Source organism: Cricetulus griseus, chromosome 4, assembly GCF_003668045.3.
Source record: "Cricetulus griseus strain 17A/GY chromosome 4, alternate assembly CriGri-PICRH-1.0, whole genome shotgun sequence".
NCBI classification, from domain to species: domain Eukaryota; kingdom Metazoa; phylum Chordata; class Mammalia; order Rodentia; family Cricetidae; genus Cricetulus; species Cricetulus griseus.
Window position 1 is genome coordinate 196,887,067 of NC_048597.1, and position 17,770 is coordinate 196,904,836.

General features: G+C 39.7%; 1 protein-coding gene across 28 annotated transcripts in view; it reads right to left on the minus strand.

Moving 5' to 3' along the window:
- Window positions 1-4,282: 4,282 nt before the first annotated feature.
- Snap91 (synaptosome associated protein 91) overlaps window positions 4,283-17,770 on the minus strand; it is a 106,442-nt gene continuing 92,954 nt past the window's right edge. For 18 of the 28 annotated variants that reach the window (XM_035443863.1, XM_035443862.1, XM_035443856.1 and 15 more), the window contains 6 exons: window positions 16,605-16,754; window positions 11,888-11,918; window positions 10,509-10,608; window positions 9,067-9,150; window positions 8,364-8,468; window positions 4,283-4,375 (listed from right to left, as the gene is read on the minus strand). In XM_035443863.1, coding sequence (XP_035299754.1) covers window positions 4,283-4,375; window positions 8,364-8,468; window positions 9,067-9,150; window positions 10,509-10,608; window positions 11,888-11,918; window positions 16,605-16,754 — 563 coding nt within the window. The remainder of the gene's footprint in view (window positions 4,376-8,363; window positions 8,469-9,066; window positions 9,151-10,508; window positions 10,609-11,887; window positions 11,919-16,604; window positions 16,755-17,770) is intronic. The other 10 variants (XM_035443852.1, XM_035443845.1, XM_035443858.1 and 7 more) reach the window with 4 other exon arrangements.

The window sequence follows — 17,770 nt, forward strand, 5'->3', positions numbered from 1 at the left end:
GATGGCTCTGCAGTTAAAGAGTACTTGCTGCTCTTGCAGAAGACCCAGGTTCAGTTCCCAGGACTCACATCATGGCTCACAAACATCTAGGACTCTGGTTCCAAGAGATATGATGCCTTTTTCTTGCTTCCACTGAAACCAGGCATGCACATGATATATATATTCATATCCACACATTAAATAACATGTATTTAAAAAAACACTGACATGAGAGTTAAGTTCTTAAGCTATATGTAAATCTGAGGTAACCAAATAAAACTAGTTTTACAATAGTCTCTGCCCTGAGATTGACTGTTTTTTTGTGTGTGTGATGCTGAGATTCAAACCCAGGACCTTGGCCATATCGAGTGCTTTACTATTAAGCTATACTACAGTCACAATACATGACTGCACTGGGGATGCTGTAACACAGTCACCCAGTTTAATTACAACAGACCAGGGTAGGTTTTATGTCATAACTGTATGCAATGTTCAAATATGTAGGTGCAAACTGGGACTCTGTTATTTCATTCTTCAAGTTCCATGGTATTCTCACACTTAAAAAAATTGTATGTTTTAAAAGAAGGTTCACCTCAAAGTAAACACATATTTTGTAATCTAGAACCTAAGTTATTTGCTACATATGATGGAGTCCCCAGTTTAGTGTCAGTTAATTCAAAATTGATTTGCTTAATTTTACTGTAAAATGAAATTATGTTGCCATGAATAAAATTTCTTACCTTGAACATTTAAATTAATAAAACATTAAAATATTTTTATTTTATTTTGAATTGTGTGTGTGTGTGCTGGGGTAGGTATATGTACTCATGAGTGAATGTGCACACTAAAGCCAGAGACATTGGATCTCCCTGGAGCTGGAGTTACAGGTGGGTGTGAGCCATTCCGAGTGTGGGAACAAAACTCAGGTCCTCTCCAAGAGCAGCATCCACTCTTAACCTCTGAGCCATTTCTCTTGCCATCTCACTATTTTGTGGGTGCTACATTTCATGTGACGCAATCTTTTCCTTAAAAAGTAACCAAAGATGGAAAGATTATGTTTGCATTTTCTTTGTTCAAGGTGTTTATTGCATCTCAGAGGGCAGACATGCATTGGGTTTTTAAACCAAAATACAAAGAAAAGCCATTTTGAAATTGGTTTTAGGTAATTTTCCCCCATTACAGTGTATGTTATCCCCACAGTAAATTCAGATACAACCACTTTAAAGGGTACCATACATCTATTAAGTAATTTGAAAAATAGGCAAATGCCTTTCCAACCCAATATGCTTTTACAAAGAGCTGCCAAGCCACTAAACAACACTGATCAACAGTGACCTTGTGCACGCATCAAAATCTTCAGCCAAGCCATCAGCACAGACAGTATGACAACAAACTAAAAAATCAGAGAATACAGTATGTACATTAAAAGATACAATTCGCTGAATTGGTTTCAATCCTATCACAAAAGTACAACAGAAGTCACTTTGAGCTCAATCAAAGGATGGAGAAATACTAGTCTATAGGACACACAAAGAAACACTAACTGAACAGATGTCCGTAAACCCACAGTGAAGGAAAGATATTTGCAGTTATCTTTAAGTTACAGATGTCTCTTGGGCCACGTTCATAGTCACATAAAGAGCACATTGCTAATCGCATATTCACAGACACAAAAGAAAGACTCCACTTGTCAGGGCCTTTGATCAAGAATGAATAAATAGGTCAATTTAGATGCAAAACCTGCAAATATAATTAAAATATATATCTTAATATAGCAGTGATAAATATGGACTTCTCATATGATTTTTTTCTCATTCTCGATAAGGTAGCTTCATCAAGGAGAAGTTTTATTATGGACATTAAACTTCATATTCTTTTAAAATAAAATTTCTTAACATATACAGTGCACAAAAATAAACATTTCTCACAACAGTTGAAGTTTCTGTGATTGGAAAAATGTACTCCACACCGAAAAAGTTTTCATATATTTAAGAGTGTTTTCCTCACTAGCTGAAAGTATTACGTTTGCAACAGAGGTACAGAAGAGAGGAGAGTTCATGGGAGGACTGGAAGGTTCGTCCAAAAGTTATAGATATATACACTGAAACCTTCAAAAAACAGACACATCTTTCCAAATGGCTCACCACACAGCAGCTGCATCATCTGTCCAGAAAAGCACTAAAGGCATTGGAAACATCCATTCATTGTTTACATCGCACAACACACAAATAATCCAAATACGCTACGAGTTCGAGAGTAGGGATAACAGCTAAGGTAGTACACATTCCTAATGTTCACGGTCACAGCTGCGCTGTGTGTCTGGAAGAGAAGTTACAGTCAGCACTGGGTTTGGTACTGGTGGCTCACTTTTGAAACTCTGAGCATCAATCTTATTTGAAGTTTGAAAACTCATGTTATTTTCTTCCTATTCAGTCACAAAAATTGCAGCTGTGAAGAAAAAAAGATACTTGAATTAGAAAACATAATGTACACACCCCTCCACCAACATTTTACCTCCCTTCTGATTTTCCTTCACAGTGCAAAATACCTGTACACGAAAGGGTTCAAGATTAACCAGCTCACACCTACACTTTTCCAAACTCCTCAAGATAAGCTTAAAAATTCACTCAGGAAACGTAAGAAATAATTCTATGTTCAGTTCACTTTAGGGAAAAATTTTTATCAATAACCTTAAAACTTTAACACTAGGATTCTTAGTCATGAGACTTTCAGTCTCAACTAAGAGCTAATCTGCAAATATGGGTGGCGACAGAGAAGGTGGAATGGCATTGACTTCCGGTATCTTTTATGCCCATCAATGAGCCACTTAACAGTTGGACAAGTGTGGACTGGAAAGCAAGGGCAAGCCTGGGCCTGGGCCTTCTCATCCACCTCTGTCTGCTTCATCCAGCTGCTGCTTCTCTTGGGAAATACTCTCTCTAGGTTTGAAAGACATCTCTTCCTAAAATGTTTGTCTGCCTGGGATGTCAATCCTAGGGACAGAGAATGTCTCAAGACTCCCTTTGTGTCTGTCACTTATCAAGGCTTTTAGTGTGCAATGACAGCAAGAGCATCTAAACGAGAGGCTTCTACGCCATCTCCTGTCATTCCTGAAACAAGCTTCGGAGATAAGTGATATCTTAGGTGTCTACCTTGTCTTGATGCAAGAGGAACAGCCAGAATGCCACAAGGGAAAAAAAATCTGGCTGATGTCAAGATATTAGAATGGTGTTATCGACAGTTTCATTTAAAACAGATTATTATTATTATTATTATTATTATTATTATTATTATTATGTGGCCTGGCTGGCCCTTGAATTCTCAATCCTCCTGCCTCAGCCTCCAGTGTGCTGGAGTTAAAGGCTTTGGTCACCATGCCTGGCTACCATTAATCCACATATACAAAAAAAAAAGTCAGGAGTTAATAAATGTAGGCAGTGGATATGTGATAGAAATCACACTGCACCACGGTTCAAGGCTCCAACATTCTTGGTGTTCTTCTGGTTAGGCCTTGAAAAATCATTTCAAGCTCAAGGATCAGTTCTTTCAGCTGCAAAGCAGCAAAAATCTGACGTGGAAAATACTGAGTAAACATATAAAGTAATTCTGAACACATCTGTAAGCAGCTACTGACTGTGTTAGGTGTTGGGGCTGAAAGTAAGCATTCCCTTCCATTCATTTCCTCCCTCACGTTCACTGTGATCCATTTGGTAAATTATCATTATGAAATAGAAGACCAGATTGCCAGGAATTTAAAATTCAGCTTAAATAAATGCAAAGGGTAAGAATCTAAGTTTTATTTAATATGAGAAATAAGGATAGAGGAAAGGTGTGGTTATGTAGCCAAATGTAGTTTTACATGACTTCTAAATCCAGTATTATAAATGCTGGTGTCCTAGGAAGTCTAGTCATCATGGGATAGATACAGTGGCCTCTCCCAGTTAACGGAGGTGCCTGGGAGACTTCTGCCTCATCAGTATAATTTTTGTGCTTTTCAAAATAAGAACAAATGACAGTTTTTTCTCCCCCATAGTTTAACAAATTGTGATTTTAAAAATTCACTGGTAAGGACAGATTTTGATGTCAAATTTAAAGCTTTAAACATTGAAATCTATCTATCTATCTATCTATCTATCTATCTATCTATCTCCCTTCCATCCATCTTTCCATCCATCCATCCATCCATCCATCATCTACCTATGACACAGAAATAACAAACCTCATGCCTAGAACATTCAAGCCCTGCACAAGTTCACTATTACAAACTCACAGGAAAAGCTCAATATCAGATACCTTAAATTGTTTACAAGAAATCCTTGATGTTAAGATCCGCTAATGGGTCCTTGGCTGGAGGTTTCTTGGGACTCTGAGTGGCAGGTGTAGGGCTTGGAGAAAGCTAATGGGGAAGAGGCCAGCCCCAAAGAACAGAAATAGAAAGCACAAGAGAGACAGGTAAGCATTAGGCAGAACATATACCAGAGAAAACAAACATAAAGAAGAACAGACGGCTAAAAGTTAATACAGCTGCTTCGTTCTACTTCATCTGGGTTGTGCTTAGCTTTGGAGTGGAAAAATGTGCTGGGAATGGTGTTTGGATTTCTTGAAATTCTTTGACATCAGATTCTGCCAAGGTGAAATATGGGGACTCTGGGAGAAGAGTTGGAATTAGGAAGATAATGAGAATATACGGTAAATCACACACACACACACACACACACACACACACACACACACACACACACACACACACACAGGAAAGAACAGTATTTTTTCTATGCAAAAGGCATTCTTACCTTGAATCCTTAGTAACATCAAACTATTAAGAAAAGAATTACACAGCCTTTCTTACAGTAAGAGTGAGTTGCAGGGGGGAATGAGACAGAACAGAAGTTTGCAGACAGCATGGTAAGAAATTACTTGAAATTATTAACTAACTATGCCAGTGCTTTACATAAATTATTTCAAATGAAACACAGCTTTGGGACAGTGTGTGTCTCAGATGAACAAGTCCACAGATCTTATCTAGTGTGTTTTTCCAATACTGTAATTATCAACTGCCGAAGAAACTTCTGGGGGCCATACTTTTCAGGACTGGCAGGGAAAAGCCTTAATATGTTTGCAGTAGCCTATTTGGAGCAATGATTGACATCTCTATTTTGAAGCCAATTCACCTCAAGGTGACAGCAGTTCCTGAAATCTGGAACTGTGAGATGTGGTATCTGTGTGTATGGTTTGGGAAGGACAGCTCCAGAAGCCAGGAGGCTGAATCTGTTCCTACGTCCAACCTACTGACTGTAGTATCCACCAATCTCATCTGTAAAACTGAGGTAACGTTTCAAAGAATGTCAGGGAAAATCAATGCTAAAGCTTAAAACTGCTTGGCAGAACTTGAAGACTTTATCCACAACACGTGAGATGACAATATTGTGACAACCAACTAAAATAATAGATGGCTCAGACATTGGTAATAAAAACAGCTTTCTATAGGAAAGCTATATATATAGGTTTGTTTATTCTACTGGCCACTTATGCTTTCTCTTCGATAGAGGAAATATAATCTAAATAGTAGGCCAGGTATGGTGGTCCATACCTTTAATCCTAGCACTTGGGAGGCAGAGACAGATGGACCTCTGTAGGACAGCCTGATCTATATAGCTAACTTCTGGGCCAGTCAAGGCCAAATAGTGAGAACTTGATTAAAAAGAAATGCTTAAATAAATGAATATTATATAGATATTGTGAACTCTTCCATGACTTACTATAACATCAATTATGAAAATACATTTCATGCTATCATTTTTTTTTATTTTTATTCTTCAAATCAAGTAATAACTTATGGATGAAATTATATTAACTCATTTCTAAGGCTTCCACTACTGAAAATAATAATGTTTAAAAGTTGTAAGTATCCTATAGATAAGACAATGTAAACATCCATTTGGTACATTTAAAACGCCACAGGAGTGAAGCCATTTTCTGACGTCATTAAATTCAATTGGAAACATTTGGTTTACTTTGCTCAGCAAGTTGCTACTTAAGTTATAATTTTGGGTTCTCGCTCTGTCCAGGCCAGTTGCTCAGGGCAAAAAAGTCCATTGGTTCCACACATATCTCTTTATTTTACAGACAATTTAAAAGAAGAATCAAGAGAGGACAGCTTCTAGCATGGCCAATATTAGCAGCAAAGCACTTAAACCACAAGATGCTTTTTGTGTTTCTGGAAGTGGATGGGAGAGTAGGGAATCTGGCCTCACCGAAAACAGGTTTCCCTTCATTGCAGATCCTGCTAGATAAACTCTAAACCCTAGTAATGTCCTAAGTGACAGACATGACTTGGTTATTCAGGGTTGCTCCTGGAAACCCCCTTAGGTTAGTTATTTGACACAAGTTGGAGTCATCTGGAAAGAGGGAACTTCAACTGAGAAAATGTCACAATCAGATTGGTGGATAAGCTTGTGAGACACTTTCTTGATAATGATTGATGTGGGAGTGCCTGGACTACTGTGGGTGCTACCATCCCTAGATAGGTGGCCCTGGCTGGTATAAGCCATGAAGAAGCAACATCCCACCATGGTCTTTGTCCTGACTCCAGGCTCCTGCCTTGAACTCTTGCCCTAACCCTTCACGATGGACCATTAACTGTAGGCTGAAATAAACCCTTTCCCCACAAGCTGCTTTTAGTCATGGCGTTTCTCATAGCAAACTAGAACAACCCCTTATGCTAACAAGGTGACTCATAGGCACCCTTCCATAACGTATGCTGGGATGACACAGAGTAGATGGAGGCTGGCCATACCAGAAAAGCCAATTAGTTATTATGTCGTTGAGTCTTTAAGCCACATAATAGCAAGCATGGCTTCCAGGGTGGGGAGGGATTAGAGACTGAGTGCAACTCATAGGTTCAATCAATTATTACTGGGCAACGAAGCCTTGCTAATGTCATTCTGACGCCGGAGTTATCTTCTGCAGTTGCCAATACTGCCACACATTGATGCTAGAAGCAGCTACATGCTTGAACCTCTCCCAGATGTTCCTATCATCTCTTCCTCTAGCTGTATCTAATTTGTATCCTTTCACAGCAATAAAACTATCACTATACAGTTTCTACTTCCCTGAGTTCTGTGAGCCAGTATGGTAAATCTAAGCAGAGGGAGGTCATAGAGAACCTCACTTTTGTATACAGCTTGTCTGAAGTGAGGCCGGCCCTGAGGATTCCCAACTTGTAGCTGGTGTTGAAAGAGAAGTGACTTTTATGGTGACTCTGATGTTTGGGGACTCAGTGCTGTTGCTGTCAGAGTGCAGGGTAGACCCTGCAGCCTGGGCAACTGTGACTCTGGTAAACATCTGGTGGAAAGTGGATGGAGACAGACAGTAAGGCCAGTCTTGGCTACCTAATGAACTTGAGATCATCCTGGGCTGCATGAAACCATCTTTAAAAAAAAAAAAAGAACAAAAGAAAAAGAAAAAAACACAACACCAAATCTAAACTCATCATTGGGACATATGTATCAAGTACCCTAAATGTGCATTCTGAATTAAAGAAAAAGAGAAGGACCTCAGGATGGTTAGTTCTTTGTCACTATCTCCATACCCTACACTGCTTCCATGTCCCTTTACTCCTGAAGCAACAGTTTTTAAACAGCCACACTGAGGGAGGCAGGATAGAGAGACAGGGAAAATGACAGGACCATGAGGCAGGAAAGGAGCCCTTCACCCCGGAGTCTGATGGAAGCAAGAATTTCAGCCCAACAAACATTTTCTGTGAAGGCTAACATGGAAATGATATTCCTTCTATATAGAGATATTTTATGTTAAAATAACAATGGACATGCTTAAGGCCTAAACCTTGGGTAGGGTCTTCCAAGAAGTACCCTGGGGACTCTCAAACAAAACTGTTAACACTGTTTACAGTTCAGACACCCAACCTTCTGGCATCCCTGTGATCTCAACTCTGACTTATCAACTGTAAACCTGTCACATGCTGCCCCAAAACTGCCCAGGGATCTCTTAAGGCCCTTAGCACTCTTCAATGAGAATGGCTTCAAACCCACCCAAACTGTATACCTGACAACAAAATGTGACACCCTCTTAGAGAAGTCTATAAACACACTCTGGAGCTGTGTCTTTCTTTCTGAGCAGTTTTAACTTTCCTGTTCAGTCTTTATTAACCACTAGTTCTGCCTCACACTGGCTAGTCCTGAAATATTATTTTCAAGCCAGGCAGCCCATTCTGGCCTGAATCCTTAAAGACCAGGAGAACTCCGAAGGCTGCTGCGGGTGAAGAGTGGAGCTGTCCTCTTGCCTCTGTTCCTCACATCACTAACAGCAAGACAGTTTGAGGTTTAGGAGTAAATGTATGGTTTTGTGAACTTTAGGAAACTGACCTGTGTGCCCGGCACAGCTGCGGCTCCAAAGGGTGGTCTCATCATGGGTTGTGCAAACATGACTGGCTGCTGAGACATCATGGTCATGCCTGTCCCCGCAGGAGGCTGCAAAGGGAGCTACACTCAGAGCAGGTCTGGGACCCATGAGTGCAAAACCAGACACGCACACCTTTTACATACTTTGAACAACTGCTGAGAAAACCACACAGGTAGCAACTATGTAACTTTGAACTCCAGGTGTTGAGGCTGTCAGATGGGGGGGGGGGGAATGTCCCTGAGCTGTTATGCCAGTCTGGCTGGCCGTGTGGCATCCTCATTCTAGTCAGGAGCTGTGTGTTCATCTCCTGTTAGAGTAATTCTTGAGACAAAAGCTAATTTCCTTATGCAGGATGGTCCTAAAATGTGCTGACAATAGACATGCAGAGTTTACAAAAAGCCCCAGTATAGAAAGGGTTGCTTTTGATGACTGAGCTAAAATATGTGATAAATATCATCTCTAAAATGATACAACAATGTACTGTAATATACTTGTACACATTGTAACTGCTTCCCCACTTCCTGACTAAGCTGGTTCAGGTTCAAAGCAGATGACTTAAGCTGTAGTTTCTTTTACTGTACTTCCTGCAGGAGTATCTGTTCATTTGAACATTGGTAAAGATGTCAGGAACGTCAACTACAGGTTTTGGCGCAGGTCATCACTCACCATTCCAAATCCTGCTCCAGGTTGCCCAACAGATGGGGCCCCGGCACCCGGAGGAACTGAGCTGGCTGGAGGAACAGTGCCCTGCTGCACACGCATTCCCACAGAACCACACAGAACAAATTAAGAAAGAAACAACATAACATGGTTTTAAAATGATAGGCTATAATTTTAAAATATGTGCATTTCAAGTTTGGGTATGTGGATACACAAAGCATTCTCAAACTTCATTTCTAAATTTTAATAGATGAGTAGCACCATAGCAATGGTTTGAGGTTTGCTTTTGTGGTGCTGTTTGGACTCACGGGCTTGCAGCTTCTCAAACCTCCCACTGCCCAGCCCACTCTTGCTGTGAAAGAACTGGACTTCAGTGAGCCGTCTCCTCCCACCATTCTATCCTCTGACATGTGTCAGAGGGTTAGACACTGGAGTGACAGATAGACGTAGAAAGTCAGGGGTGCGCCCAAGGGAAGAAAACTATAAGTGGGCTTGGGACAAGTGGCTTTCCTAGTTTTGCTAAAATATGGAAGACACAGTAATTTGAAATATAGAAATGAATATCTTTTAAACCTTATGGAAAGGATGATGGTCTAGTTTCAAGCTTAAAATTAGTAAGCTGAAAAAATATGATGTTAAAATATCACACAATAGAAAGCATCCTTAGTCAAGTTTCTATTGCTGTGATAAACACCACGACAAAAAGCAACCTGGGGAGAAAAGGGTTTATTTCAGCCCACAGCTTAGAGTCTCTCCTGAAGTTAAGTCAGGGTAGGAGCCTGGAGGCAGCAACTGAGGTAGAAGCCATGGAGGAGTACTTACTGGCTTGCTCCTCATGGCTTGTTCAGCCTGTTTACTTACACCATTCAGGACTACCAGCCCAGAAGTGGCACTGCTCATAGTAAGCTGGGCCCATCCCATATAAGCCATCCATCAAAAAAATGCACCACAGGCCAGTCTGGCAAGGGCATTTTGTCAATTGAGATTCTTTCTTTTTTTAAAAAAAACTCTAGCTCGTGTCAAGTTGACATAAAACTAGTCAGTATAATTCATCCTTTCTGTTACGGAAAAAAACCCTTTTTCACTTCTTATTTAGACTATCAGGAGATTTTGGCAGGAAATATGATATTTCAATCCCTATCCCATGGTATTAAATCCATGATAGGGAATGTGCTAGAAAATCATTTCTTTGATTTTACAAATAAATCAGAAACATAAATATACTATTAAGACTATTGCAAACAAAAGGTATTTAAGTGTAGACTGTAATTATTATTGCATGCAAAGTCCACAGATTTGCATTTCAGTGAATTTTGCATCTTGCTTGTATCACTTTAACATGAACAGGGTTGTAAAATGTTAATAGTCAAGTTAAGCAGAAAATACTTGCTCTGCAGACTTGAAAATTGGTAAACTGCCCATACCACCCTGGCCTCACTGTTACGTACCGGTGGAACACCTGCTGACCATGTGGCTGGAGTGACTTTCGGTTGCCAGTTGGCTCCACCAGTCAACTTTTTCTCCCCAGCATTCCACTGGAGATCTCCCCTAAAGGGCAAGTGTGAAAAACAAACAAAACACATCAGAGGGAAGAAATGGAATGTGGCCTCCTGGATTCTTTACTTGGGTTTAGAAGTAGTCTATTTGAACCTGGTGGTGATACAAAGCATAGATTAAAAGGGTGGTGGTAGTGTATGCCTTTAATTCCAGCACTCGGGAGGCAGAGGCAGGTGGATCTCTGTGAGTTTGAGGCCAGCCTGGTCTACAAAGCCAATTCCAGGACAGCCAGGGCTGTTACACAGAGAAACCCTGTCTCAAAAAACAAAACAAAAAGAGCATAGATAAAAACTAAGAGGAGTCTTGCCATATTGTATTTAAGACAGCACAAAAGCATTCAAAATAAAACAAGTGTGTGTTTTGCATTCAGTGAACAGGAGTTTCATGTCACAACAGAAAAATATGCCAGAAATTTTAACTGAATTCTTTATTCACAATAAAACTCCAAATATATACAATCAATCTGGACACATATCTTGTTGAATTTAGTTTTATCATTTTACTTATGTGTATGTGTATATTCTGTATGGGGGCAGGTACATATGAGTGCAGGTGCCTTGGAGCTCAGAGATGTTATATTCTCTGGAGCTGGGGTTACAGGGAGTGGCAAACCATTTGACATTCATGCTGGAAATAGAACTCAGGTCTTCTGTTAGAGCAATCTGTGCTCTTGACTGCTGAGCCATCTTTCCAACCCTGCAACCTCTTGAATTTCATTGATGGTGGCTATTTCTGGTTCTTAAAGAGTTCAAGAGAGGGTTTTCCACACAGCTGTATCATGCCTGTAGTCTGATTGATAGTCACTGTACAGCTCTAACACACATCCCAGTTTTGATGGCAAAGCATACATTGAGGAAAGGAGATACTGTTTACCACTCTTATGTCCCAGGAAAGACTTTAAAAGCAACATCATCCAGAAATACTGGCTAAATATCAATCATAAGGCTATCAAAATACTCAAAACTACACAGAAACCCAGTCTCGAAAAAACAAACATACAAAACCTTAAAACTCCACCCCCAAAATATTTCCAGATGTAACAGTGGTGATCCTGGACTGAAAAAGATTATTCATTTTCAAAGTGGAACAATAATTTGGAGATTTCAATAGACTAACAACAAGAATATAAACTGAAATGAAAAACAACTTAAATTACCCAACTTTAAGAATGGGAAATAACATACTCCAGTGAGGGAAATGTTTGATAGTCTTGAATAAACACATACCAACACATTGTTAAAAGGAAAACAGATAATTGAAAAACACTTACTTTTTTGTTGTGGTACCAGAAATTCCAAGATCTACAAATGGATAAAAGAAAAAGAATTTGAATCTTATATTCAGGTTGTGTATTACAGTATTTGAGAAATCCAGGACTCATAGGAGCCTTGCCTAGCAATGACTGTATCCAGTTGGATTAAAAGGAAACTATACTAGTAAACAAGGGTAGAATTTTAAATTTTCTTTTACTTTATGCCATTTTTAAGGATCACATTTAGTGTGGACTTGCCCAGAAGGCCTGAGATTGCTATCTGAAAAAGTCTTGTTAGGCTGGGGTGTCTATGAGTGTGACCAGTGAACAGTTATTTCCAAGATACAAAACTGTCTCTAAAGATAGCTATTAATGACTAAATGACTAACTGGCTCACTGGGCCTAGACTGTTTATGAGCAGTGTAGACTATGCTCAACACCTGCCTTCCTTCTGCAAGTCGGGAACTTGGTTAGGTGCCAGGCGGTGTGTGCCCACATATTAGCAGTCAACCAAATTTCTGGCTGCTGCTCACACCCTAAGGGGCTTCCTCAGGCTGAAACGCCATATGCAGCTGTGCACCCGTCTCTGGCTGCTGTGATGATGCCCAGATGTGAGGTGAACCATGTCCTGCTGGGTTCTAGGAGCCCTGCTAGTGGACTGTGACTGTAGGAGTGATCCTGGGAATACCTGGCTTAATCATCTAGCCTTCATTTGTCAACTTGGCAAAGATGTGTTGGGCTTTAGCTATATCAGACATTATCCTATGTTTGGGATATATCATTAAGGAGAAGTACTAAAGACCCCCGCCCCCCCCAACCGGAACCTGCACTCTAATGGTGTGACACAGATGGGGAATGATGGTATGAGAAAAGTAAACAATACTGCAGCTCAAAGAGGAGAGTGAAGGTGAGGAGCCAGACAATGGAAGGCCTCCAGGAGAAGGTGGGGCTTCCCCAAAGCTGAGATCCCTAGGCTGAGGGAGCAGCCAGCACAAAGCGCCAAGTAAGTGTGGAGCCGCTTTGTTAGCTGATGGTTTTAGTATTTAGCTCTTGTACTTTGTTTCTTTGCATTGCAAAATAAACTATACACATTAACTAAAACAAACACAGAAATCTTTACACATAATTCTGATCATTTTTCCAGGAAAGACTTTATCTCAATGTGTTGCCCAGGCTAGCCTCTTAAGTTGTAGGTTCAAGATATCCTCTTGCTTCAGCCTTCCAAATAGCTAAGTCTATAGATAGGTATGTGCCATCACTCCCGGCTAGTAACATCTTTGTTTTTAGAAGACAAAGAAGTGTCACTTCTAAAAATTTTATTTTCAGTTAGATCATACAATTTAATCTCTACAGTGCAGTTACAAAGCCAACCAAATATTTATGCTGATCATCTGAAGAGGCAAAACCAGGCAGATGCTCCATACAGACGCATGTACGAATCCTGCCCTTTGTGGCAGATGGGAATGCTATATAGAGGTGTGGGCCTCGCTGCAGGCCAGGCCTCTTGGCAAGAAGACTGTGAGTGAGCAGCATGCAGGAGGCTCGCTATGGACAAAGAGAAGGACAACGAGTGGGCAAGTCTGCAGTGTGGTCTCAGTGGAAGCTTCTGCTAACACTGGAAGTATTTTTAAAACACCTTTTGTGAGATGCAATTCATGTATCATAAAATCCACCCTTACAGTGTGGCTTTAGTTTATTAACAGAGGTAGAGTCATCACTTGTAGCACACTTTTGTTGCCACACATGGAATCTGGTACCTATTAGCAGCTATTCCTCTTCCCTCCTTTTCTTTCTTTCTTTTTTATAACCTCAGATATACAGCCTCTTAACTACTTGCTGTCTCTTCAAATTTGCCTAGTCTGTACATTGTTTATGAACAGACTTGTATCATATGTGGTCTTTGTGACTAAACCTGTCACTCAGTCTAAAATATTTATGGCAAATAATTGATGTTACAGCATGTATCTGTATATCACTCATTTTCAGTCCAAACAACATTATATAAGACATGTATACACACATACCACTTTTCTTGAACTAATGGACTATATGACTGTTTTCACCATGAGGCTTTTATAATTCTAATTTATAATTTATAATTCTAATTTATAATTCTAAGGGCATCTTACATGCTTTTGTGTGAACAAGCATTTTCATTTACTAGCAATAGAACTGCTGAGAGGTATGGTCCACTCTGTTATCATGAGGGGGACCTGCCATGCTTCTTTCCAAAGTGGCCATACTGTGTTACCATACTGGCAGTAATGTCTGAAGTTTTCACAGAATGCCAGCATGTGTTCCAATCTGCTTTCTTCATTGGTATCCCTTCTGGATGTGACGTGGCCATTGTGGCTCTGAGTTACACTAACTTGATGTCTGATGATGTTGAAGACCTTTCCATATACGTAATAGTCATTTATGTATCTCTGCCCTGATAATCTCTCTTCAAGTCCTTTGTCAGTTTTTAAGCCATATTATTCCCATTTTTAATGTTTATTTGCAGAAGCTATTTGTACATTACAGAAGTCATTTGTTAAGATTTGTGACTAGAAGTTCTTTCATTCTGGAGCTGCTCTTTCACTTAAAAAATTATCTTAGACATTTAAATTTTATGTATATTAGTGTTCTGTTTGCATGTTTGTTTGTGCATCACATGTGGGCCTGGTACTTGCAGAGGTCCTAAGAGAGCATCAGATCCACTGGAACTGGAGCTATGGGTGGTTATGGGTTGCCCTGTGCATGCTGGGAACTGACCCCAGGTTCAGTTCTCTGCAAAAGCAACAAGAGCTCTTAGTCACTGAGCCATCTCTCTAGCCTCTTTCACTTTAATCATTTGTGAATTTTAAAACATTTTGATGAACTTTAAAAGTTTAATTTTATTATTTGTTGCTTATATTTTTAAAAAGATAGATTCATTTTATGTGTATGAATATTTTCCTGCATGTATGTACATACACTATGTGCATGCCTGATGACCACTGGGGTCAAAAGAAGATGCTGGATCTCCTGAAACTGGAGGTTTGGATGGTTGTACTATGTGAGCGATGGGAACTCAAACCTGTTCCACTGCAAGAGCAACAAGTGCTCTAAACTGCTAAGCCATCTCTCTAGGGCCCTCTTTGCTTGTATTTCAGGAACTCTATGTAAAGGACATTGCCTAATCCATGATCACAAAGACTTACTAACAAGTTATTTTCTGTGAGTTTGATAGTTTTTATTTAGTATTTACTCATTTTGAGTTGATTTTTTGATGGTATAAAGAAGTCCAACTTCGTTCCTTTTTCTGAGTCTCTCACATTGTTCCAGAAAAAGGTTTTGAAGAGCGCACTAGATCCCTTGGAGCTGGAGTTACAGCAGTTGTGAGACACTTGTTGTAGGTACTGGGTACAGAAGTCAGGACTTCTACAAGATCAGGAAGCACACTTAACCACTGAAGCAGCTCTCCACTCCAGAACAAGGTTTGAAGACTGTCTTTTCCCTCGTTGGGGCCATCATCTACACTAACTTGACAACAGATGTGAAAACTTATTTCCCAAATCTCGCTTCTATTCTGTTGGTCTATAGCACAGTTCATGGTTGTGTCAGCATCATTTTTTCTTATCAGTTTCTGTAGCTTTGGAGAAGTTTTGGCAACCAATTAGTCCTCAGATTCATTAATATTTTTCAAGATTGCTCAGCTCCAGTGTTGAGCTTTTGCCCTAGCTGAAAAAACTGCCACAGGTGGTTGACAAAATGACAAATGTGTGCTGGAGGCAACCTTGGGACATGGGAGTGAGGTAGAATATCACACACCCACAGAAAGCCATCTCTCAGTGGGATGGTGTTTGAGAAGAAGGAAATAATTAAAGAAGGTCTGAAGGATGTCATGAAAGCATTTTTATGCATGCTCAGATCAAGCATAATAGCCTACTAAGCTTTTGATATTGCTTAATACTGCCTGATATCCACAAAGCTAAGCCCATATGCTTTGGTGAAAAGTAAAATTCAGAATTAAAGCAAAGCCAGTGTCCATAGCAACTGTCCACGCCTCCTAGGACTCTCCATCCCCTCAGATCCAGCTCCAACTTCCCTATGTCCTTTCAATTTGGCCATCTCTCCAGCCCTGGCTATACAATCTGTACCCCAGTCTTTGCTCTTAATGTTTCCATTGTCCAAAAACATTCTTCTGACAGCTACCTACTTCACTCCTTACATTGGGGAGGCTTGCTTCTACTTGGTACTCATGATGTAACATAAAGCAGAATTTATTTATTTTAAATGTTTCACTATTCTGACTCTGCCCCTTGTGAGGACCAGAAGAATAGAAATTTTATCTGTTTTGTTCACTGAATCATCTCTAATGCCTGAAATAATACCTCCTGATGAATAAATACTTGTTGAAAAATGAAACCCAGACACTATAAATATACTGCACTTAATATAATTCTATTTTCAGATGGTTATGCATTTATATACAATGTCTTTGTGTAGAACCTGCGCATGACACTGTGTGCTTTTTAGTTGGTGTGCTTGTTTATTTTTGGTAATTTAGATTAAAAGTGATGTGGTTATTCTTGCAAGACAATGGAATAGCAAGTGCTCACCTTCTAAAGAAAGGCTCTGTGTGAAATGCTAACTGTTTTGATCCACTCCTTAAAAAAAACTTACACAAAAGCAAAACCAGAGTGAAAAGATGCAAAGGAAAAAAAGAATCCAATTCATTCATGCTTCAAGTAAACAAAACTAGACTACTCACTGCCTACTAAGCTGGCCAGAGACGAGTCAAGGTCACTTCCAAGGCCTTTGCTGGCTGCCATTGCAGGACTGGGTGGGACCACTGAGACAGGTGCAGGCTGCCCAGATGGTGCCATGGTCGGCATCAGAAGATCACCTAAACCATCAAACACTGGAAATCAAACAGACCAGGTTCAGAAAAATTGAAAGAAAGAGACAAGGGAGATATTATGCAAAAGACGGTCTTTAATGAAACCATGGAAACACATATAAATACATTATTATAAAAGGAACAACAGAATTCATATAACTTATGAATACCAAAAAGAACACATCTACTCAAAAATACATGGAAACGTTAATGAGCATGGAGAAAGACAGGGAGGAAGGCTGTGTAGTATAATGTACTAGAGAGAGCAGAGCCAGGCTATAACTCAGCCATACCCTTTCAGCTCTGAGCATCAGGAAATGACACTTCCACTTTCTCATCTGTAAATGGGGACAGTACCACTAACATACACCTTTGTTGTAAGGACCAGCGAGGGAATATTTTTTCACACGTTGATTACAATGCTGCCTCTGTATAGGTACTCAATAAGTGGTAGCCATTGTTAGTCTAATTAAAACAACCACTAGGCACTTGTTATTGTAAATGGTAGTGATGTGTAGTGAACTATAAATGATTTACCCAACTAACCTAAAATGCTTACTCTTAAAGCAATTTGTAATTGAAAAAAATAGATAATTCCCTAGTGTTCATTGAAACTAGCATAAAATAAATGGTGCTCTGTCAGCATCTAGCAATATATATCAGAAAGACACTTGGTCATATTTTAGAGATAGTTATTTTTGATTATCCCCTTCTTTTGTGGCAATGTTTGGGTTATACTTTAAGGTAACATTTAAAATAAACAGGATTTTAAGGATAAAAGTCAGGAGCCACCACTGGTGTTCCCTCATCCCCAGATGACAAGTACCACTTGTTCAGTTCCTAGAATACAGAAAGACTATTCAAAATAAGGCTTGGAACATCCATAAGATATTAGCAATATCTTATCTACATAAAAGCGTTTCTTATAAGAAACCATGTATATCTACCATAAACACCACTACACAGTCATTCTAAGGTGGGAAAGACAGCATTCAAGTCAGCACTGGCAATAGAAACATCCAGATTGTCAGGCAGAG